Below are 24,839 nucleotides of genomic sequence, written 5' to 3'. Positions count from 1 at the left end.
TGTATATGTAACACCACACACACTCCCTATCTAAATAGAAACTACAACATATATAGACGCCTCCTGAGATTTAAAATGACGGTCATATCCACAAGTGCTTGACGCTTGAGCTTGAATATTTGGGGCCAAGCCCCGGCGAGACACCAAAAGGTGTCGATGCTGGGCGTCGAACGAGTGTGGCCGGCGCAACCGCTGGGCTACGAGCCTACTGCCAACGAGACGGTAAAAATCAAAACCGTGAAACCTAACAAGGCCCAAACTTTATGAACTCCTTTTCCATTGGCAGAAGCCCAGAATCAATCACCTATCAACACTGCCAGCACCGCTGCAAAACGTCACGAACAGGCGCGCGCGCACGCACACAGCCAGACAGCCTCCTTATTCGCCTGACATCACATGGAAGCACAATAGCTACAAGCTTGCAGTATCTCGAATCGGCTAATTAACGTACACACATCTTTAGGGAACAGTTCAACCATCGATCATAGCATCAGGGCTGAGCTGAACTGCCGCGCACGCTCTACAGCCGCGAGCGGCCGATCCGGTCGCCGTCGGTGATGACGTGGGCGCGGGTGATCTCCCTCAGCGACGTGCAGCCGCTGAGCGCCATGGTGAGCTCCAGCTCGTCCCTCAGCATCTGCAGCACCTTCCGCACGCCGGCCTCGCCGTCCACCGCCAGCGAGAACAGCACCGGCCGCCCGATCTGCAGCACGAAGCAGCGGCGTCAGACGTCAGGCTGAAATACTCTGCATTGCGAGATCAGATGCTTGCAACAGTGTTAGCAGTGGGTCATGTGAGCTTACGAACACTCCTGAAGCTCCCAGCGCCAGGGCCTTGAACACGTCCGTGCCACGGCGGACGCCGCCGTCAAGGAACACCGGCAGCCGGCCCTTTGCCTCCCTGACGACCTGAACTCGCATGACAGGTTTCTTCAGAATCTTAGTAGGCATTGAGGATGGAAATTAAGGACGTTTTCAGTCGCCTTTTGATGAAGGCTCTGTTATTGTTCGCACTAAATCTCTCTGTACATTTCCCAAACGCAGTAAATTTCTGAAGCTCTGAATAGAGGAAAATGGTAAGGTACCTCTTCCAGGCAGCTGATAGTCGCAGGAACATAATCTAGCTGACGTGCGCCGTGATTGGACACGATGATCCCAGCAGCGCCATATTCGATTGCAAGTCTAGCTGCATTGCAAACATGTTGCGTGTGATTACAGGCCATAACAATAGCTGATGTGAAAGTAGAGGTGTGGAGCTGCATCTCAAAAGTCTGAAATTCTGAAACTGAACACTTACTATCTTCTGCAGTCACGACTCCTTTGACTAGGATCGGCAACGAGGTAATTGTCTGCAGCCACTTGACGTCCTGCATTGTGCATCACTAGTTATCAGTGTTATATTGACACATAAAACACTCAAATACATGTAGAGTAAGAGGTTAATGCATTTATCTTTCTTGTATGAAACTAAGAAAGCTACCAGAGCGTACGAATAATACCTTCCAGGAAAGAGTGCGGTCCACTTGACCGGCAACATAAGAAGCAAGGCCAGAATCATTTGTCTGATACATCACAAAATATTTGGTAAGAAGACCTGAACAAATAGATACATTTTTGCAGTCCTATGTCAAGCTCAGTTTTCAGGTGACCTTGTCCATCGTGCCAAGATCCAGGTCTTCAAAGTTTTTCAACACCAGATGTGGAGGTAAGGTGAATCTGCATGTTTTCAGATTACATATGCCGTTTGGAAAACTCCGAATCGAAACAATCAACATTTCATCCATACAACGTGCTGGGTTCAGTCGTTATATTAGCACCTATTTTTAATATCAGCTTCTCTGCGGCCAAGCCTTGGAGTGTCAACAGTGAGTGCAATAGCCTTAAAGCCAGCCATTTCGGCCCTTTTCACGAGTTGCCGCACTATATTCCTGTCCTTGTAGACCTGATGGAGACGATGATACATGCTAAGGTCAGTCTGATGAACACAACACAAGCAATGCTTCTTGTAAGTACATGCTGATAAAAAAAGCCATACATAAAGCTGGAAGAAACGTATTCCTGGCCCAACTGAGTTAACCTCTTCAACGCTAGAAGTAGACCATGAGGACAATGTCTGGAAAAACATAAAGAACAAAGAATCAGCGCAACGGATTAGTGTTTGGCCTGTTTGGGTGATAACAGAGGTGTCGCAGTTGTGGTCTTTCAAACCATTATTGTTCCTGCAGAGGCTGCTGCTCTTGCCGTAGCAAGCTCTCCTGCATTCCAGATAATTTCTCCATGAGAATTTTTCTTTGGAAATGGAGTAGAAAACTGTAATTGAACATTTTGACTGGACCTTCAGGATGAGCCATTTTCTGCATGGCTGAGGGAGCGATCATGATAGGCATAGAAATGTTGAAACCCAAGATATTTGTGGCCATGTCAATATGGGAGACATCAATCAGTATGCGTGGTCGAAACCTATAATCATTTGCCATGGAAAATATAAAGTGAGGTTCTTCGAGAAGAAAATAAAGATTGATATATTTAATACTAGTATTAAAATTGTCCCATATTAAATAGTTCCTTTTCCCAAGTTCAACTATTAGCAGTTTTTTCAAGGGTGTGGACTGTAAGCAAAAACTGTTGATCTTTGTCAATGCCTGTTTTGTAGATAATTAATCCCTACTATTATTACGCAAATCCTTTTTTTAACTCTCAAGCATCATTGGCACAAAACACATTCAAAGTTTAGTCATATCATCAAAGAGCTGAAGCCCATAGTGAATATATTTGGACGTGTACATGCATTACTGATGTCATGTGTCTTATCTGGGAGTACCTAATGAAGTTGCCATCTTCTTTTGACCATCCAGACTACAAGTCACAAGACTCGTCTGATCTCTTGTTCTCTACTCAACGTGATTGGTCCACTTTTGCTACATTTAATTATACTAATGAAAGACAAGTTTATCCCCTTGGACTAAAAAATTGGACAAAGTTGTTTCAGGCTAATTGTTATGGAGCTGTGCGTTTTCCACAATGTCTGGAGGCACCTCTGTACTGTCTCCTATCCTTTCTCCAAAATCATTTAGACTAATACATGGTTGTCAACTCAGATGACAGTTTCTATCAGATACCCCGTGTACTTCTTCTGAACTTTTCCACAAAGTTCTTTACTTTTGATAAATTATATTAGCTAGTGATGTGAATAAAACAAGAACAGTTGAACCTGCAGTGTGCTACCAAGCGAATACAGCTAAGAGTCTAAGGCCAGCTATTTTGGAGGGTAGCTTAGCTTACAGAATTCTGGAGAAAGCCTCCCTGTTCTCCTTAAGAGTCCACTGATCTTCTGCACCGGAGGCGTAGTAGTCGTACACCATCTTCGGCAGCTTCTCTTTTGCGAGCTTCTCATACTCGGTGACATTTGTGATCAACTCCATTTCTCTGCCCAAACAACTGTCACAGTAAGTTCTAATTCATCGACAGTACAAACAATTCCTGATCTGCAAACGACACACATACTCCCCTCCCCATCATCAAAACCATGTGATGCTCATAGGAGACTGACGATGAAAAATGACAAGAAAAGATGGGATTGCCGTATAGTTCAGCACGGAGAAATCAAGAAAGACCAAGATTTAAACATGGACAAAGTTATAATTATAAGAGCCCTGAGTGATCCATGGAATCAAAGTTCTTTCCAACCTAGCAGCATCTCAAAACACATCAGTAATCAGCACTGCACCGACGCAAATCGATCCAAGTGATTTCAACAACCGGATGAGGAATGGAGGAAGAATCAGTCCGTCCTCGTGTAGAATTACACACGCCGACAGGAAACGCATAAAAGAACAGGATCCAACCGGCCGGGAGAAAGAAACGGAATGAAATGAACCAGATGCAAAGATTTCAGGGGAGGATCGGAAGAACTCACTCAGCGCAAGGGAAGCCGAAGCGGTCGAGGCTGCGACGGCTGCCCGTGTGCCTCGGAGTGGTGGATTCGAGCAGGGGTCTCGTGCTGTGGCCGTGCGGCCTTGTGGGTATTTAAACCCTCGAGTGGTCCGGTGCGGTGTGGTGTGGTGGTCACTGTTATGCGCCCGTGAAGGCCGAGTTGAGTTCACACCGGCATATGCCATGTTTGCATTGCTGAATGAACTAGACCCTCGATTCAGAGAAATGCCCCGGTAGCATGTTGCTTTCTGTCCCTGCAATGCAATTTTTTTATTTTTTTCTATCCGGCCTCTGCTGGTTGCAATATCGCTGCAAAATCCGATAGCACGACGCACGCACATGGATGCTTGAGGACAGGATACAGCAGAGGACGCCAACTTGAGTTTTGAGTTCAGCGCTAAGCGCTTGCCTCTGCCGCAAAAAACACCATCAGATTCCAGCCAAGCATTGTCAGTGCGTCACTTCTGCTGATTGTTCATGAACAGACACAATTCTTTTGTACCGCATCCAAGCATGCATGGAGTCTTATGTCCAGTCCAAACTACTACAGTACTACTCCGTATCACATAAAAGCATTTCAACTTGTGGACGCAAACTGTGGTGTGGTGTCTCAAGTCTCAACTGGACAGGCTGATGTGTATAGTTGGAGTGTTGGACTTCAGCAACTAATTTAATAATCAGCTACGCTTGCGTCTTCTTTTCCGATACCAATCGGCTATGCTTGCGTTAGGTTCTGTTGATGCATTGCATACTGTTGTTAGTGCATAATCATGCGGTAAACATGAGCGTAAGTTAGGGGCCATGACGTCTTAACACTGTCCTCACTCCTTTCTGAAGAAAGTAGAATGATTCCAAAATGAATTGTATTGGAGCATTTGCCATGCTTAAATAGCACACGGCAAGGCAAGATCAACCAAGTCTTCTGCTTTTATCACAAAAAAATAAATAAAAAACAAGCATATGCCAGTCCACCCATATTCAAGTGATATCACTAGGGAACTATCTAGGCAATTAAGGCTAACTTCAAAGCTATAATCAGTCCTAAACCCTGCCTATTCTGATCTTTACAAGGTTGTAACAAATCGGATCTGAATAGGAATCCTACGCGGATCCGCATGCCAAACGGTTCTATGTGTTTGGAGACTTGCTGTTAGATCTGACAATTGCAAGACTAACAATTTTTTATTTTTATTTTTTTGCGAAGAGGAAGAATTACTAATATTGCAACACTAGAAATTCTATGCATAGAACTTCATGGACTGTCTACCATTTATCTCTACTGCTAGGACACAACTACAATACATCAGCCTGTCTGGCTGAGACTTGAGCGACCACACCACAATTGAGACCATATTTGGTTCCATGGACTTTTTTAAGTCTCTAGAACTTTTTAGTATTTAGAAGTATTAAATAAATATTAATTATAAAACTAACTGTAGAACACTGGGGCTAAACTATGAGACGAATCTAATGAGCTATATTAATCTACGATCAGCAAATGGTTACTGTAGCATCACTGTAGTAAATTATGAATTAATTAGGCTCATTAGATTCGTCTCGCGAATTAGCACTCATCTGTCAAAAAACATTTATAAACAGATTTTATTTAATATTATAAAATAGTAAGATTCTTTTTGATATGATTGGGACTTATGAAAAAAGTCTGGGAGCCAAACAGGGCCTGAGACTGTCAGATGTCGGATTTGATGACGTTATCAGCAAAAAACAACCAACTTCAACTTATTCTCTATCACAGAACATTATTGAATCAGCCGAAATCAGCCGACTTTTCCACCAGCATAACAAAGTGATTACCTTAGCCTCTACCGTTTTTCTTACGCAGCAAGGTCCGTGTCAAACTGAAGGAGCTATCACCACGTCGGAGTACATGTATTATTCAGAAATTTGGATGACGAGAAGCCTACGTTACATCCAATCCAAGTGATAACATATTAAACTATTTCAGCTGTTTGTGTACTATTTGTGTTTCAAATAGAGAGCTTCACAAATCCGGTAGGCAAGTGATAACATATTAATTTAGTTTGATATCGTTGAATTGTGAGAGGTAGAAACAATGACTTTTGCTCTGTCTGCCGAATGTTTTCTACATCGTATTGCCACGTAGGCGAAATCATGTGGCAAACTTTGAGTATAGAGCTATATATCTATTGTTTAAACTAGATAAACTTCAGCTCTAGTCTGCAGAGCAGGTTTAAGGCTTGTTCAACAGAGCACACAGTTTTTCACCTGAGCGGTTTCCGGATTCTGATTCAACAGCAAAACAATAATGAAAGGCTGAATCCTTCTCAGTAAATCCACTCTGAAAGACAGCATTAGCAGTTTAGCACGCGCGCTGTGCTTCCTTTTACCCCTTCACGGTCCAAGATAATTGTGACAGAACCGTCAAATTAAAACTCTAATTAAGTGTAATGGTCGTTATTTGAACACATCGGGCGCATTAGCTTAACAGCTTAATTTGACGATCCTTTCTCAACCCACGTCTCGATCGAAACAACACCGATAGTCCCACGCGAAGGTGGGCGCAGATGGTACAAACATGACATACATTCGAAAATACAACAATATACATAAGACTTGACCTTGAGTTTTACAAACCAAGTTTGAATACATACATAACCTATAAACTTTACAATACCGAAAATAAGGTCCGAATAGAGGAAATGATCTACAACTACCAAAGAGTACCCGAGGAGATCCCTAACTAAGCGTCGGGCTCCACAACCTCCCATCCCCCTGCATCACGACAAATGAACTAAACGCAACAGGGACAGAAGTCGACATCCGGATGTCCTGAAATAATTGTGATAACAAACCCTGAGTATACTAATACTCAGCAAGGCTTACCCGACCATGGGTATACATAGCCCCTATCTAGACATGCACGGCTTTCTGGCAAGTGAGTTATTTTGCAGAAAAGCATCTATAGTTGGATCCTTACTTTCAATGTTTTAGCCACATATTCCATATAGAAAGACTCTCATCTAATGTTGGCATCTCTAAAGCAATCAAGTTGAAGCATTACAAATATGATTCAAAATAGTATCATCATTTAGCACCAATATTTCTAATTCATTCCTACAAGGCGATAAAGAGATCAAGGCCCTCATATCCGCGAGACACGGCGAATCGATCCGATTTAACCTTGCAAGATGGACCTAACCAACATGGCACGTATAAGCCCCGTCGGACCACACGCACCAACCCTTCCTCTCCCCGCCTCGAACTACAGGACTGCCCCACCATCATATGGTCAGCCGAGCTCAACATGAGACAACCAAAAGTAATACATGCATCCCCAATTCTCTGCGACTACTCGACTACCCCAGGAGGTGAGATGGAGTCCTGTACTTTCGAAGCAAGGCAGTACTAGGCTTTCCGGTTTCGACTACCTCCTACTCCCGGCATGCGGTTAGTACAATTCAATCCCCGATCAGCACTGCCACAACGACCGGTCCTTAATCGACACAGACGGGGCTAAGATAACCAGGAACTCAGTCCTGCTGCCATACCTAAACATCCTCATCTTCCCCCCGTCCGGTCTCAATTCTCCATATATTCCATATCAAATTCAACATCTCATGTACTGGAATATAATTATATCTCATCTCTCGCGAGTAATCCGGAAATTACTCATCTTCTAAATATCCTATATCTCGCGAGTGCAAGAGATCACTCGTCTTCTACCGGAAACCAATTAAGCATAGCACTTCTATCGTCATGTACATACTAGTATAACTACGGGAATCCTAGGGATCATGTAACTAGGGTTCCAAACAATTCTTAAACCTAATGCACAAGTAATAGTTACGTATATAGGTGTCATAATTTAACATAATAGGATATGCACCGGGGCTTGCCTTGTGGCTGTTGCTCAGAACTAGGATCAGACGGGCCTTGGGCTGGGTTCTCACGCCTCTCCTCCTGTGCTTGATCCGGCTGCTCCTGCGGTGCCGCAATCAACTCAAACACGGCGTCCTCAACGGCGGATGCTATACGAATGCATATGAAATAATTAAATGCAGCTTAATGATGCAACTACTACACATCAAACTGAAATGCCTTGCGGACTGTCCGCACCCAAGTGGCGGACCGTCCGCGGTTCAACTCTGCAGACCCACCAGACCCAACTACCACTGGACAATTTCTATACTGGCTGGCGGATTGTCCGCTCACACTTAGCGGACTGTCCGCAATACACCCACGCCAAACCTCCAGAGACAACGACGCCTCTGGGAAGATCTTAAACTCTACTGCGGACCGTTCGGCCCTCCTTGGCAGACCGTCCGCAGTTCATTCTGCCAATTCACCAGAGCCGACAACGTCTCTGGACAAAATCCTAGACTCTACGGCGGACTGTCCGGCCCTCCTTGGTGGACCGTCCGCAGTTCACCCCTGCGAACCCCACCAGACAATTTCATCTCTGGACAAACTTCGATCCCTACGGCGGACTGTCCGCTCTCCAATAGCAGACCGTCTGCTGTACAATTTGCGAAACCACCAGAGACATCATCGTCTCTGGACAACTTCTAACCTGACCGGCGGACTGTCCGCGCCCACCTAGGCGGACCGTCCGCGACTCATATCCCTGGACACCGCACAACAGGCGGCAGCAAGCGCGGCGGCGGTGGCGGCCGTTCACCGGCGGCGCACAACGGAAGGGGAAAAAGGCCGGGGAGCACAAGGAACTCACCACGAATCCATTCCCGCGGTCGGTTCGGGCGGAGGATGACCGGAGAAGCGGATCGACGGTGGAGCAAGCTTCAAGCGGGCTCCAATGGTGATCGGCGGCGGTTGGGGCGATTCCGGCCGGGAGAAGCCGGGCTGGGGGTTGGGGAAGGTGGAGGAGATGCTGGGGACGATGCTCGCACAAGGAATCGAGATGTGGTGGCCGGAGGAGGGAGATCAACAGAAGGAGGGCGACGACGGGGCGAGCGGACGAGCTCCGCTCCTCACTGGTCGAAGTGAGGAGAAGGAGGAGGAATGACAGACATGTCCCACATCCATCCAGATAAATATCTAGGCGTCGCCTGGCGGACCGTCCGCCACCCCAGAGCGGACTGTCCGCGAGGCAGGTGTTACAATCCTACCCCCTAAAAGAAATCTCATCCCGAGGTTTAATGAATGGTTAAAGGGAGAGTTAGAAATTGGTGTGTACCTCGATAGATTTGTAGCAATTCCGGACATTTAGTCCGAACAAATTCCTCCGTCTCCCTAGTAACTTCCCGCTCGGAGTGATTGCTCCATTGCACTTTATAGAAATCACTGGTTTGATTCCGAGTGACCCTGGTCTTGTGGTCAACAATTTTAATTGGATACTCCGGATAGACAAGATCGGGCTCCAGTTGCAATTTTTCTATGTCAATCACCTTTTCTGGAACACGGAGGCATTTCCGAAGCTGAGAGACATGGAAAATATTATGAACCCCGGATAAGTGAGCAGGAAGCTCTAGGCGGTATGCCACTGGTCCACACTGCTCACTAAAAAGAAAAGGCCCAACATAGCGAGGTGCGAGCTTTCCCTTCACACCGAATCGTTGAACCCCTTTCATTGGAGATACCCGCAGATAGACATGATCCCCCACTTGAAACAGGATAGATTGACGCTTCTTGTCTGCGTAACTCTTTTGTCGGGATTGGGCAATCTTCAAACTTTCCTGAATAACCCAAACCTGCTCTTCTGCTTCATTTACCATATCGGGCCCAAAGAAAGTTCTCTCCCTAGCTTCTGACCAATTCAATGGTGTTCTGCATTTTCGTCCATATAAGGCCTCAAATGGAGCCATTTTGATGCTTTCTTGATAACTATTGTTATAAGCAAACTCGGCCAATGGCAAGCACTCATCCCATTTTTGATTATAGGTGAGCACATATGCTCTAAGCATGTCCTCCAATATTTGATTTATCCTTTCTGTCTGGCCGTCGGTCTGGGGATGATAAGCCGAACTGCGGAGGAGCTGAGTGCCGAGGGCAATGTGAAAATGCTCCCAGAACCGGGCAATGAACTGAGCACCCCGGTCTGAAATGATTGTCTTTGGAATTCCATGCAGACTCACAATACGATCCAGATATAACTGGGCATATTGCTTTGCTGTATGTGTGGTCTTTACCGGCAGAAAATGCGCGGTCTTGGTGAGACGATCCACAATAACCCATATCGAATCATGCCCCTTGGAGGTTTTGGGTAAGCCGACAATGAAATCCATACTGATGTCCTCCCACTTCCAAGAGGGAATACTCAGGGGCCGCAAAGGGCCGGCTGGTCTCAAGTGGCTCGCCTTAACCCTCCGACAGGTGTCACACTCGGACACATATTTCGCGAATTCCCGCTTCATCCTTGTCCACCAAAATCGCTGTTTCAGATCTTGGTACATTTTATTACCGCCCAGGTGAATTGAGTACCTAGAGAGATGAGCCTCATCAAAAATCTACTTCCGAAGTTCCAAATCCATAGGTACTACCAGCCGGTTCTTAAACCATAACACACCATCACCATCAAGCTGAAAACATGCCACACGAGGGTCACTTTCCCTGAGCCTTTGCCTAATCTTTTCCATGCCAATATTATTTCTTTGAGCAGCAATAATTTGATCCCACAGTGTTGGAGTGAGGGTAATATTGGTAAGTGTGCCCTCAGCTACTATAGTCAGATTCAACTTCTCCATCTCTTGGCATAGAGTTGCATGCATAGGTGTTGCTGAGATGCAGTTGCAACTTGCCTTTCTGCTCAATGCATCTGCCACAATATTGGCCTTACCCGGGTGATAATGAATTTTCAGATCATAATCCTTAATCAATTCCAACCACCGTCTCTGGCGCAAGTTCAGCTCAATATGAGTAAAGATATACTTGATGCTCTTGTGGTCGGAGTATATACGCACAGGATTACCCAGAAGATAATGGCGCCAGATATTTAGTGCATGTACCACTGCTGCTAATTCCAAATCATGAGTGGCATAATTCTCTTCGTGTCGCCTAAGTGCTCTAGAAGCATAAGCAATCACCCGCTGATCTTGCATAAGGACGTAACCGAGGCCCGTACCTAACGCATTACACACAAACATCAAGGCCAGAGTAATACCTGGCTAAGCCAAAGGCAGAAATGAGAATGCGGCCAAGACTCATACCTGATGCATTACAATAAACATTGAAGGGTCGAGTGATATCTGGCTGAGCCAGAACAGCGGCCGACGTTAAAAGCTTTCTCAAAGTATGGAAAGCCTGATCACACTGGTTATCCCAAACAAATTTCACCCCTTTCTTAAGCAATTCTGTCATGGGCCTAGCAATTTTGGAGAAGTCCGGTACAAACCGGCGATAATATCCTGCTAGCCCAAGAAAACTTCGAATCTCGGGAACAGAGGTAGGAGCCTGCCAATTCAGGACATCCTGAATCTTGCTAGGATCAACAGAAATCCCTTTGTCTGAGATGATGTGGCCCAAGAACTGGACTTCCTTGAGCCAAAAATCACATTTGCTGAATTTGGCATACAGCTTGTGTTCACGCAGGCGCTGAAGCACAATGCAGAGATGCTCTGCATGCTCTTCTTCATTCTTAGAAAATATAAGAATGTCGTCGATGAAAACTACGACAAACTTATCGAGCTCAGGCATAAACACTGAGTTCATGAGATACATGAAATGAGTAGGGGCATTTGTTAGCCCGAAAGACATGACTAGATATTCAAAAAGCCCGTATCTGGTGGAGAAGGCCGTCTTGGGAATATCCTCAGCTCTAATCTTTATCTGATAATAACCAGAGCGGAGGTCAATTTTTGAAAATATTTTGGCCTCGAATAGCTTATCAAATAGAATGTCAATCCGGGGAAGTGGGTATTTATTCTTGATTGTGACGGCATTCAAAAGTCTATAGTCCACACACAACTTGAGGCTTTGATCTTTCTTTTTAACAAAGAGTGCAGGACAGCCCCAAGGCGAAGTGCTAGGACGGATGTACCCCTTATCAAGTAATTCCTGCAGCTGCTTCTTTAACTCGGCTAGTTCATTTGGTGGCATACGATAAGGTCTTCTGGAGATCGGTGCCATTCCCGGTTGCAATTCAATGGCAAATTCCACGTTACGATCCGGTGGTATCCCGGGTAAATCCTCCGGAAAAATGTACGGGTACTCACACACCACTGGTATGTCAGCCAAAACCTCACCCTCAGTGTGATTTACAGCGGAAGTGGTTGACTCAAGGTTCTTTAAGGATAAGGTCATAGGCCCATGGTCAGATGGTTTTATGTGCACAGAATGTGCATAAGTGTCTAAAAGGACTCTTTGTTCCTTCATCCAGTTCATGCCAAGTATAATATCCACTCTTTGAGTTGGGAGTACTATAAGATGTGCTATAAATCCTTTTCCTTATAACTGGAGAGGCACTCGCCTGACAATTTGGTTGGTAAATAATTGGCCCCCGGGCGAATGAATATTGTATGGATTTGGCATGTTTTCTATTTTCAATCCCAGCCTAATGTCACACTCCTTGCTAATGAATGTATGAGATGCCCCAGAGTCAAACAATATGGTGACGGGACGATCGTTTACAGAAAACGTACCCGCCATCACTGGAGCTCCCTCAGGAATACCCTCGAGGGTGGTGTAGTGCACTTGTCCCAACTTGAAATGAGACACATTCTGCTTCTGGCTCTGCTGACCGGACTGCTGGCCCTGCTTTAGTGGCATCGGGCAGTTCCGTGCAAAGTGCCCCGGCTGCCCACAGTTGTAACATGAAAACAAATTGGGGCGTACCCTCGGCTGCTGCACCCAGACCTTTTACTCGCTCTGCTGAGAAACAGGAGGCCTGACTACCCCCTGCAGCTGTGGTGGCTGAGGTGGCCAATATCCCCACTGCTGTTGTGGTGGCCTGTACACAGACTGATGCTGGAAGGGGGCTCGCTGTGGCCTAGACTGCACGAGGTGGAACCTCTATGGGTTGCTACTAGTGGATCCCGCTGCCGGTGCCTTTCTTTTATTTTCTGCTTTATGAGCTAGATGGGCATCCTCCTGCACGATAGCCCCATTGACTAGCTCGCTGAAAGTAGTGAACTTGAACATCGACAGGCGATCCTGGAGCTTACTGCTAAGCCCCTGCCTGAAACACGCCTGCTTCTTCTCATCAGTGTCCACGTGGTACCCAGCGTACTGTGAGAGTGTGTTGAAATTCTAGGCATATTGCATCACACTATTGTTGCCCTGCTTTAGGGCCAAGAACTCCGTGAGCTTCCTCATGATCACTCCCGCTGGAACGTGATGCGCCCTGAATGCTTCCTTAAACTGGGCCCAGGTGAACCGAGGGCCCTCGGGGAACATGGCCATGTGATTGTCCCACTAAGTGCGTGCGGGACCCCTGAGTTGCTGGGCTGCAAATCCTACCTTGTTCCCATCATTATATGGGTGCAGGGTGAACTTAGACTCGATGGTTCGGAGCCAGCTATCTGCTTCCAGTGGCTCATCCGCCTTATGGAAGAGCGGTGGCTGGGTGTTCAGAAACTGCTCATACCCAGGGACAGCTGGATGGTGGTGATGCTCATGCCGCTGCGCTCTGCCTTGCTCAACAATCACCCGGAGGAGTGCCGTCTGCTCGTCGCGTTCGGTGAGCATGACCGCAATGGTCTGGGCCAAATCAGGAGGGTTCAGGGGTGCTGCCATTCTGCATTTAACCATGACAAGATTAGTTCCATCATTCGGGTTAATTAAAACAATCCTGATAGTAACTAATCTTTCAATACATGACACATTGCAGAATGTATAGCTTTAAAAACAATTCAGTGTAATGCTTGCAGGCGGGGGCAGGCGGTTCGATCGGCTCAACCCGTCGGTCTGACCGATCTGCCCTGGTCCAGCCGAAAAATGAATGGTGGACCATCCGGTATACCAGGGCGGACCGCCCGCTCTACAAGAATCCAACTAATCAGACCGTCCGCTGAGCTTCTGCGGACCGTTCGCTTTACAAAATGTCAACCCAACTCAGTTTTCAGATGGTTCTGTGAGGTTTTTCCTTAATGGCCTGCGGACCGTCCGCGTGTCATGACCGGACTGTCCGCTAGACATGTTTTGAACTACCAGACATTGTCTTCGGCCCGGCCGACTACACTTCTGTAACGCTTCACGGCAAGTCTATGAAATCTTACGACCCGAACTTCGTCTACAAAAGTCCTTAGGGCCATAAACTCACACCTCTATCAATTCCTAGGAAAAAATCCCAAAAACACTACATAAATATGATGCATGCTCGCTCTACGCAAAAAATCATTTTTATATTTTTTGGAAAAACTTGAAATTAGTCATGCTTGTACTACCCTCGGTGCGATTCGGCTCTGATACCAGCTGTGACAGAACCGCCAAATTAAAACTCTAATTAAGCGTAATGGCCGTCATTTGAACACATCGGGTGCATTAGCTTAACGGCTTAATTTGGCGATCCTTTCTCAACCCACGTCCCGATCGAAACAACACCGGTAGTCCCACGCGAAGGTGGGCGCAGATGGTACAAACACGACATACATTCAAAAATACAACAATATACATAAGACTCGACCTTGAGTTTTACAAACCAAGTTTGAATACATACATAACCTATAAACTTTACAATACCGAAAATAAGGTCCGAATAGAGAAAAGGATCTACAACTACCAAAGAGTACCCGAGGAGATCCCTAACTAAGCGTCGGGCTCCACAACCTCCAATCCCTCTGTATCACGACGGATGAACTTAACGCATCAGGGACAGAAGTCGACATCCGGGTGTCCTGAAATAATTGTGGCAACAAACCCTGAGTATACTAATACTCAGCAAGACTTACCCGACCATGGGTATACATAGCCCCTATCTAGACATGCACGGTGTAACGTCCCGCCTCCCCGAGGCCGGGCCCGCTTACATCTGGCTGCTTTCTAGGACATAGATTGTTCTCACAGACCAACACCAGTCTTTTCTGCGCACTTTGTCCTCACTCGTGCGCACCCGGGAAGAACTTCCCGGTCGGTCACCCATCCCCAAATTGCTTCGGGCCAAGCACGCTTAACCTCAGAGTTCTTTGGAGACCGGCTTCCGAAAAAGAAGTTGCAACTTGTTGGTATGAGTATCCTATTAATCCTATTAAGCCCTGGGCCGGGGTGTCACATGCTCACCCCCTTAAGAGACCGACGTCCTCGTCGGTCAATCCCAAGCTAGGAACGTCCTCTCTTGGCCACGTCCCGTACGTCCAGTGCCAGCAGCCCATGTGCCACGTCCGTGCGTCCAGTGCCAACGGTCCCTGTGCCACGTCCGTGCGTCCAGTGCCAACGGCGCATCCCAGATGCCCGCGCACTGACCCGCCACGCGCCCGTGCCCATGCCGGTGGCATCTGCACCCCACGCGCCCGTGCTCATGACTCCGCACTTATGCCCGTACGTGCCCGTGAAACCGCGAGAGTCATACCATTCTGTAACGTCCCGCCTCCCCGAGGCCGGGCCCGCTTACATCTGACTGCTTTCTAGGACATAGGCTGTCCTCACAGACCAACACCAGTCTTTTCTGCGCACTTTGTCCTCACTCGTGCGCACCCGGGAAGAGAACTTCCCGGTCGGTCACCCATCCCCAAATTGCTCCGGGCCAAGCACGCTTAACCTCGGAGTTCTTTGGAGACCGGCTTCCGGAAAAGAAGTTGCAACTTGTTGGTATGAGTATCCTATTAATCCTATTAAGCCCTGGGCCGGGGTGTCACACACGGCTTTCTGGCAAGTGAGTTATTTTGCAGAAAAGCATCTATAGTTGGATCCTTACTTTTAATGTTTTAGCCACATGTTCTATATAGAAAGACTCTCATCTAATGTTGGCATCTCTAAAGCAATCAAGTTGAAGCATTACAAATATGATTCAAAATAGTACCATCATTTAGCACCAATATTTCTAATTCATTACTACGAGGCGACAAAGAAATCAAGGCCCTCATATCCGCGAGACACGGCGAATCAATCCGATTTAACCTTGCAAGGTGGACCTAACCAACACGACACGTATAAGCCCCGTCGGACCACACGCACCAACCCTTCCCCTCCCCGCCTCGAACTACAGGACCGCCCCACCATCATATGGTCAGCTGAGCTCAACATGAGACCACCAAAAGTAATACATGCATCCCCAATTCTCTGCGACTACTCGACTACCACAAAAGGTGAGATGGAGTCCTGCACTTTCGAAGCAAGGCAGTACTAAGCTTACCGGTTTCGACTACCACCTACTCCCGGCATGCGGTTAGTACAATTCAATCCTCGATCAGCACTGCTATAACGACCGGTCCTTAATCGACACAGACGGGGCTAAGACAACCAGGAACCCTGTCCTGCTGCCATACCTAAACATCCTCATCTCCCCCCTCCCCCCGTCCGGTCTCAATTCTCCATTTATTCCATATCGAATTCAACATCTCATGTACTGGAATATAATTATATCTCATCTCTCGCGAGTAATCTAGAAATTACTCGTCTTCTAAACATCCTATATCTCGCGAGTGCAAGAGATCACTCGTCTTCTACCGGAAACCCATTAAGCATAGCACTTCTATTGTCCTATACATACTAGTATAACTACGGGAATCCTAGGGATCATGCAACTAGGGTTCCAAACAATTCCTAAACCTAATGCACAAGTAATAGTTACGTATATAGGTGTCATAATTTAACATAATAGGATATGCACCGGGGCTTGCCTTGTGGCTGTTGCTCAGAACTAGGATCAGACGGGCCTTGGGCTAGGTTCTCACGCCTCTCCTCCTGTGCTTGATCCGGCTGCTCCTGCGGTGCCGCAATCACCTCAAACACGGCGTCCTCAACGGCGGATGCTATACGAATGCATATGAAATAATTAAGTGCAGCTCAATGATGCAACTACTACACATCAAACTGAAATGCCTTGCGGACTGTCCGCACCGAAGTGGCGGACCGTCCGCGGTTCAACTCTGCACACCCACCAGACCCAACTACCTCACTGGACAATTTCTATACTAGCTGGCGGACTATCCGCTCACCCTTAGCAGACTGTCCACAATACACCCACGCCAAACCTCCAGAGACAACGACGCCTCTGGGAAGATCTTAAACTCTACTGCGGACCGTCCGGCCCCCCTTGGCAGACCGTCCGCAGTTCATTCTGCCAATTCACCAGAGACGACAATGTCTCTGGACAAAATCCTAGACTCTACGGCGGACTGTCCGGCCCTCCTTGATGGACCGTCCGCAGTTCACCCCTGCGAACCCCACCAGACAATTTCGTCTCTGGACAAACTTCGATCCCTACGGCGGACTGTCCGCTCTCCAATAGCGGACCGTCCGCTGTACAATTTGCGAAACCACCAGAGACATCATCGTCTCTGGACAACTGCTAACCTGACCGGCGGACTGTCCGCGCCCACCTAGGCAGACCATCCGCGACTCATATCCCTGGACACCGCACAACAGGCGGCAGCAAGCGCGGCGGCGGCCGTTCACCGGCGCCGGCGGCGCACAACGGAAGGGGAAAAAGGCCGGGGAGCACAAGGAGCTCACCACGAATCCATTCCCGCTGTCGGTTCGGGCGGAAGATGACCGGAGAAGCGGATCGACGGTGGAGCAAGCTTCAAGCGGGCTCCAATGGTGACCGGCGGCGGTTGGGGCGATTCCGGCCGGGAGAAGCCGGGCTGGGGGTTGGGGAAGGTGGAGGAGATGCTGGGGACGATGCTCGCACAAGGAATCGAGGTGTGGTGGCCGGAGGAGGGAGATCGACGGAATGAGGGCGACGACGGGGCGAGCGGACGAGCTCCGCTCGTCACTGGTCGAAGTGAGGAGAAGGAGGAGGAATGACAGGCGGGTCCCACATCCATCCAGATAAATATCTGGACGTCGCCTGGGCGGACCGTCCGCCGCCCCAGAGCGGACTGTCCGCGAGGCAGGTGTTACAATAATGGCACCAGCTCTAGTCTCTCCAGTTTGGGTAGCGTGCGATCCATCTATATTCACCTTCATGGATCCAGGTTTCGGTGGGTTACACCATAAACACAGCACGCCGTGCAGACGTGCTTCATGGCTTCGCTGCATCTGAGTTCACATTAGGAATTTGGTCACTGTGGCCGCGTGGCAGCAGCCTGTCTGGATCGGCATTGCTGTTTCGTCCACTCTTCATGTCCATTAAGCGTGGCAAACCCCGTTGCTGTGTTCGGAGACTTCCAAGAGATTTTGGAAACAACAGAGACATCGATAAAAACAGTACCGTTTTATCTACAGCTACAAGAATTAAAGCTATAATGCAGAGATAAGATTCTCCATTGAACTTTGTGGACTGTCACTTATCTCGACAGCTCAAGCAGGACATAGCTACGGTACAACGATGCCTGAATCCTGATGTCCTGCAAAGATTCTACCAAGTATTCCGTTCACATCTCAAATTGGAGACTGTCCCTTTTTCAAAAAAAAAAATGGAGACTGTCAGGTGTCAGATTAGATGATGCCATTAGTTACTTTAACCGCTATCATTTCTTTTTCTTTCAAACGAGGCCCGTGCTAAGCAAGTGCTTGCAGTAACCAGTGAGGAACTAGTCTGAGCGCGTGCGTTGTTGGGGAGAACGGATCAGCCCACGCCCCGACGGCAGGTGCGACGACACCGCAGTGGACGTGAGCAAGTAGCCTTGCGCATACACAGCCACGTGCATCGTGGAGGTCGCGTCACGTACGAAATCGAGACGAGTGCGAGAAAAAAATGTGCAGCTTGCTCAGGAGTCAGAACTGACGAGGTCACGGCGGGACAATACCAGAAATGCATTGCCATTTGTACAAGTACGTAGTTTTTTTTTCACTTTGGGAGAATACGCAGGGCTTCTCTGTGGACTGTGGTCGCCTGTCATACTGAAAACCTGAAACTACTCTCTTCTGTAATGAGAAGCTGACGGGAATTCAGGCACGGCAAACCTGGGAATTTTACGGAACAGGCCACATGTCGTGTGGAGATGTTAAGTAACCGTAAAAACATCGACAAAACTGAACTGTTAAAGCAGTTGAGGTGGATTACAAAATCTAATCTGCAGGTAGCAGGTTTGAAAATCTGGCCTTCAGTAGGAGCGGTTGTTGTTTTTTTTTTTTTTTTGAAGAACCGGAGCGGTTGCATTTTGTCTCAGGCCTCCCACCTGCGCGACGACGGCGGGTCATCGAACAGGCACCACGTATTGCAACTGTGGGCCCCACTTTACAGTAGCACATCCCCACTCCCAGTCTCCCAACCCGGCCACTCGGCGTACGGTTGCCGCCACTCCCCCACCCCCTCCCCCGTAAACCCTCGCCCAACCAGACGCCTCCCCCGCCGCCGCCGGCGACGACTACGGTGGAAAGGGGCGCGGCCTCCGCGATGGTAAGCGCCTCCGCCTCCTCTCCTCTGCTGGGCTGTGGATGCACTAGTGCGCGTATTCGTACGCGCACCACTAGCATCCCCTTTCCTCTCGTGCTATGCGTATGCTCCTCGAGCGCGCTCCAGCGTTCGCGCGTAGTGAATTGGATTGGGGACTCGGTTGGGCGTTTGCATACAAGAGTCAGTGAAGCTAGAGACGAGTGATTTGGGGGAAATAGGTGTGACTGTGACATTTTTCACCTGAGGAATTTGGAGGATTCTGTAAAGGGAATTTCGAGGATTTTGTAAGGGGTGCTCGCGGGTTGATCCGCATAAATTTGGCCAAGGTGTGGTATTTCGAGGAGAAGGGTCGTAGGAGGGGATTATGGGTTCTGAAGGGTATCTGAAAGATGTTGAGTTTTAATCCAAGTCTGTTACCATTTTCCGTACTCTAATATCTATGATGATTTTACTAGGAACTATGAATTGATATCCTTGCATATACAGGTACAGGTGTGATGTGGTTCACCTAAGCAAAAAGGATAACCATTTTGTGTGTTGATTCGAAGTACACATCTCACAAAATGTCTCTGGTTCTTCGCTTCAATCTGCTGAGGAACAACATATGGAGCAGCTGTCCAGTTAGGTTTCTCAAGCAACATGCTGGATTTTCATATGAGAAACTGCTTCAGCCTGGAAGCTATGAGAAGCGACATTTCACAACAAAGCTTACAGAGACAGCTAGTTGGCACAAAACTGACTCAGATTCATGTATTCCTGCAATTTCGCCACTGTGGCTTCAACAAACTTCTGAACATGACCAACCTGCAACTATTCTCGTCTTCGATATCGAGACTACTGGTTTTCTCCATGCGGATCATAGAATCATTGAGTTCGCACTCCGCGACCTTTCTGGAGGAAAGAATTGCACATTTGAGACTCTCATTAATCCTGGACGGAATGTTCCCAGCTATGCTGCAGAAGCCAACAAGATTACCACTGAATTGGTCTGCAGGCCTGATGTCCCAAGGTGTGTTGCTCTTCCCTACATCTATGCTATTCTTGATCCCCCCTGCTCCCCCATGGTCACATGAATTCACATTAGTTTAGAACGCTGTGTGCACAGACGCTGATATCTGAAGATAAATGTAAAATAACTAGTGAACATCAATTCCGGTGTTATTCTCTGAACTACACAGCTCGTTCAGGTCATCGTGAAATCTCAAAAGGATGTTTGTATGTTGTTTTGGTGTGGTTTAGTTTATAGGCTGTACTATTCTTTCAGCATCATTATTATTTATTAGGTAAAGTCAATCCTCTACTGGATAGCATAACTGCCCAGTATCTTGACTGCATCCTGTTAAAGAAAATGTATCTTGTTATTTACAACATGCAAATTGTTGTCACCACATGGAGGCAAGTTTAACTATTATGTGGCTTGTGTTCTTGGTAGCTCTATTGTGTTCATGATGGTGTCATGATCTAGATTTGTTGCAAAGATTTGGTAGATTTGTGTAAAGCATTCATCTTCTGTAAGTTTCCTAGATATATTTTTGTTTGGTGAAGTGTAGCTAGCTCATCAGAAGCATGTCTTGTGCACTGAAATCCCAAGTCCCAATTTCTTCATTCCTAAACATGATTCTGTCAACACAGACCATAATATGTAGCTAGTTCTGTGAAAAAGTAAGTTTGATCATTCAATTTTTTTTCCTTTTGGCAAAGATCCAAGCTAGTAAAGGTTTTTATTATAAGAGGTTATTTGCTGTTTCTCTGTTCAAAAGAAGGTTTAAAGCCTTTGTAAGGAAAGTTTTATTAAATGTGTTTTCTGTTCGTTAACAGTTTACTCAATATTTTGCTTACCCATATATGTTCTTTTGATTTGATTACCTTAGGTTCAGCGATGTACTTCCAATACTACTAGCATATGTTCAAAGTCGCCAAGCTCCTGGCAAGCCAGTTCTATGGGTTGCTCACAATGCAAAAAAATTCGATGTCCCTTTTGTTATGCAAGAGTTTGAACGTTGTTCAGCCCAAGTTCCTGCAGATTGGCTGTTTGTTGACAGTCTTTGTTTAGCAAGGAAATTGAAAAAATCAGATGGTACGTTGTGGGTCACTTTAACATGCTTCTTTGACCATGTAATATTTGCTAGCACCTGTTAAGCAATTCCAGCAGTTCTATTTTGGGCACAGTTTGGGTCTTTCAAAGATAACCTCTTTCTATTTGCACATAGTATTAGATTGAAAGTATTTCTGTTGTGATGTTGTGTATGAATTCAGTACAACTCAGTTGATCGCATTTGGTGCTATTATTTGAACGGTGCATGTGGAATGTTGATCACATATTTTTGTTTTGTTTGCCTTTTATGGTATATAAAGCATTTAAGCAGATTTTTCTTTTCTCTTGCAGGAAATATAGGTCTATTAAATTTGAAAGCACTGGGAGAACACTATGGTGTCAGTTCCGAAGGTCCCTCTCATAGAGCAATGCCAGATGTGCAAGCATTATGCGGCATTCTCCCAAAAATCACTTTGGGTTTAAAATTAACATGCGACAGTCTCATGAGCGAGGCCAGCAAATTTTACGATTTCAGGAAGGTTTCTTAGAATGTGAATCTTCGATCTCATCGTTCTTAGTTATAAACTATTTGACTTTCCCCCTATAGGATAACCATATCCATTACATATCCGAGTGTTGTTTCCTATGGTTTAGCATATCAAATTCTTGATGATCATATCTTTCTTGTATAAAACATCTGGTATTTCCCTTTGCTGAATGGAAAATGGGTTCGAGCCTCGATCTCAAAAAGATACCAAATTCTCAATGATCATAGGTTTCTTGTGTTGAAATACCTATGCTTTGAATGGAATCATCAATATATTCCCTGCAATAAGCATAAAAGCACAATTAATCTAACCATTTGTATTGGCATTTGGTGGTATTGATGCTTCCATGGTGACTTAAGTATGGATTTCAAGTGTAGGAGCAGGAGGAAAATTCTTTTGTTATCTAACTTGCATTAGCTTTACTCATGAGCTGATGTAAAGAAAACTTATATGTACTTTTTCTAGTATGGTATATGCTGTTTATATCTTTCAAACTTAGCAACAAAATTTCACTTTGGTGAAGTATTTCAGTCTCTATGGTCATCTTCTCCCATAGCATGCATCATAATATCATACTGATTCCACTCACTTGTTGGAATCGATTGAATACCACACTTGTGGTTGGATTTATCATTTGATTGGGCCATCGAAAAGTTTAGTATATGCTACTGGCTGGAGTGCACACAAAATGCTTGGGATTGGAATTGTGATTTTTTAAACTATGGTGCGATTGAGCAACTGGTTCTGGGCTCTTCTTTCTGGCTCAAAATGCTTCATGGTTTTGTATTGAATTGGATACTCTGAATGTGGGTGAGCTTCATTATTCCCCCTCATACATCTGATTAGTTCGCCGTGCAATGCTACTTCTTTAGTTCCACTAACTCGTGTTTGTATTTGCATTATTCAGCCCTTGATCACCTCATGCTGCCATGATTTGCTTGCTTGTCGTACTAGTCAAACACTACTCGCTACTCGATGAAACATATCGACTGATCACTGATGGTTGGCCAAGGCATATGCTGCCTCCGCCTTTACCTGTTTTGTTGTGGGCCTTTTCTTATTTGCCAGTAGGCATGTTAGGATGTGTGATGTGTCTAACACTGCTTTTCCTGCGGACCAGTTTCTGACAGCAGCCTGGGTCGAAAATTGAAGGAATAAATCATTAATCCATCGTTTGGTGTTTGCTATTGCTGAGCTATCAATATTCCTGTCTGTTTGGTGAAATAGTTGTCTTCTGTGCTCGTGTTATCTGGCTATCTCCTGTTTGATTGGAGCCTTTGTAATTCTTTATGTAGGTTTTAATTAGTGTTTGAATCCCTAGGATCATCTTATCTGCTACCTAAGTTTAGAAGTATTTTTAACGTCAGCTATCATGTAGTTTTATGTTTATTTAAATCCAAGTTCTCAAAAAAAATGTTTCTGTTTTGAACCCTCGGTTGGAGACATGCGTTTTGCACTGGTGGCAGATGACAACGGAGCAACCACTCCGTCCCTTTAGCAGCTGATTTGGGTGGGTTCCGTGGACATGAGCGATAGCATCATCTGTTAGGTTAGAAGGCATGCATGCGCCTTGAGTGCGACTTAAAGAGTGTTTACTTTACCTAAAAGCGCTTATATGTGACGGCCCCTAATGCCCATTAGATTAGTTTATTACTTTTGCAAATTGCGTCCAAACGGTTGGCTTTTCCAAAGTGTCTGCTTTTTTTTAAAAAAAAATCCTGTTCTTTATATTTCCTTTTCCATATTCTACGGACGCATTTTTTTCCCTCACAAAGGGTGAATTTATTTACAAATCAGTCTGCCAAAGTGCCACAACTCTATCCGAACGAGTGGTGAGAAGTGAGTACTGAAGTGACCTGCTACGGTAGGGGTGCCAATAATCGACGATCCTTAGGGACACCTTAAATTCTCTTTAATTCAAAATTTTAGTATAATATTTTGAACTAAAAAGAGTTGGAGGTGCAATTAAGGGTTATCCATTTGCACTCGAATGCTACGGGTTCAGTATCTGCTTCTTGTTCAGCGTGATTGCTTATCCTCTCGGTTGCCGGTACTGCTGATCTCGGGAAACAGTATTGCTTCCCTTCAGTTACAATGGAAAACTGAATCTTCTTGCTCATGATCTTTGCCTCTTTGGCGTGTTAATCAGAGTGTCAGGCCATGGATCGATCACGGATGCTTCCAGGGCCTCTCTCTTTCCCCCGCCCGGAAGCAAGCTTTGTGCTCGAGCCATGTGTCTCGCAAGGCCGGCGCTCGTTTTCTTGCAAGTACAAGTGTACAACCGCGTTTTTCTCGAGTCTTGAACTCGTTTGTCAAACAACGTTTGCAAACCTGCACTCCCAAGAAACCTGTAGCACTGTAAGGGAAAAAAAAAGAAATCTGTAGTTGTTGGTGGGATGATCCGCTGACGCGCAGAGCGGCCAGGCAGGCGCCGCACGCATGCGTGGCTCGATCCTCGCCCACACCTTGGGGATGAGCTGGGCTCCACCTCCAAAAGCTCTGGACGTGTCGAGTGGGCCGGTGCGTGTGTTGGTATATGGAGTACGTACACGCCCAACGTCCAAACCTTGTCCCTGTTCGGTTGGGCCAATCAGCCAGCTCCAGCTGCAGCAGCTGCTGGGCGCTCCTCTCACAAAAATACTGTTGCTACAGTACGAAACAGCTAACTCCAACCCGCTGATTGACCCAGCCGAACAAGGTGCTTGTCGATTGTCGTGTTCCGCGGCCATGACGCGAACGTCGTGCCGAACGCGGTCCATCAGCACTCGTCAGTCGTTACGCTCACGATGATCTCGTTGCGATCCCAGTTTGAAGAAATCCCTCTGCTCAAAAAAAGAAGAAGAAATCCCTGATTTAAAATTCGCCACGAGTGCTGCGTGCAGTCGCATTTTTGCCACCGTGAACCATAAAAAAGGAAAAAAGGGGGAAAAGAGAAAGTGTACATGCGCGCG

General features: G+C 46.5%; 2 protein-coding genes across 3 annotated transcripts; one reads left to right on the top strand and one right to left on the bottom strand.

The window, feature by feature from the left end:
* Nucleotides 1-250: 250 nt before the first annotated feature.
* LOC120641829 (peroxisomal (S)-2-hydroxy-acid oxidase GLO3-like) lies at nt 251-4,069 on the bottom strand. 2 transcript variants are annotated; one of them, XM_039918092.1, is made up of 12 exons: nt 3,916-4,069; nt 3,282-3,425; nt 2,335-2,459; nt 2,208-2,254; nt 2,035-2,112; nt 1,817-1,941; nt 1,649-1,715; nt 1,499-1,561; nt 1,297-1,366; nt 1,085-1,185; nt 804-908; nt 251-703 (listed from the first exon to the last, which is right to left on the bottom strand). In XM_039918092.1, exons 2-12 carry the CDS (start codon nt 3,419-3,421, stop codon nt 521-523), a joined length of 1,104 nt encoding a protein of 367 aa, XP_039774026.1. In that variant the 5' UTR covers nt 3,422-3,425; nt 3,916-4,069; the 3' UTR covers nt 251-520. The 2 variants fall into 2 exon arrangements, with proteins under 2 accessions (XP_039774026.1, XP_039774027.1); XM_039918093.1 differs by lacking the exon at nt 3,916-4,069 and having other exon boundaries at nt 3,278-3,393.
* A 14,979-nt stretch (nt 4,070-19,048) lies between these two features.
* Nucleotides 19,049-22,109, top strand: LOC120641828 (exonuclease DPD1, chloroplastic/mitochondrial-like). Its single transcript, XM_039918091.1, has 4 exons — nt 19,049-19,308; nt 19,792-20,314; nt 21,177-21,382; nt 21,692-22,109. The coding sequence occupies exons 2-4, from the start codon at nt 19,869-19,871 to the stop codon at nt 21,886-21,888; spliced, it is 849 nt and encodes a 282-aa protein (XP_039774025.1). The 5' UTR covers nt 19,049-19,308; nt 19,792-19,868; the 3' UTR covers nt 21,889-22,109.
* Nucleotides 22,110-24,839: the final 2,730 nt, after the last annotated feature.

The sequence above is a fragment of the Panicum virgatum genome, chromosome 7K, assembly GCF_016808335.1.
Source record: "Panicum virgatum strain AP13 chromosome 7K, P.virgatum_v5, whole genome shotgun sequence".
Classification (NCBI taxonomy): domain Eukaryota; kingdom Viridiplantae; phylum Streptophyta; class Magnoliopsida; order Poales; family Poaceae; genus Panicum; species Panicum virgatum.
This window is presented reverse-complemented; position numbering and strand designations above follow the sequence as displayed.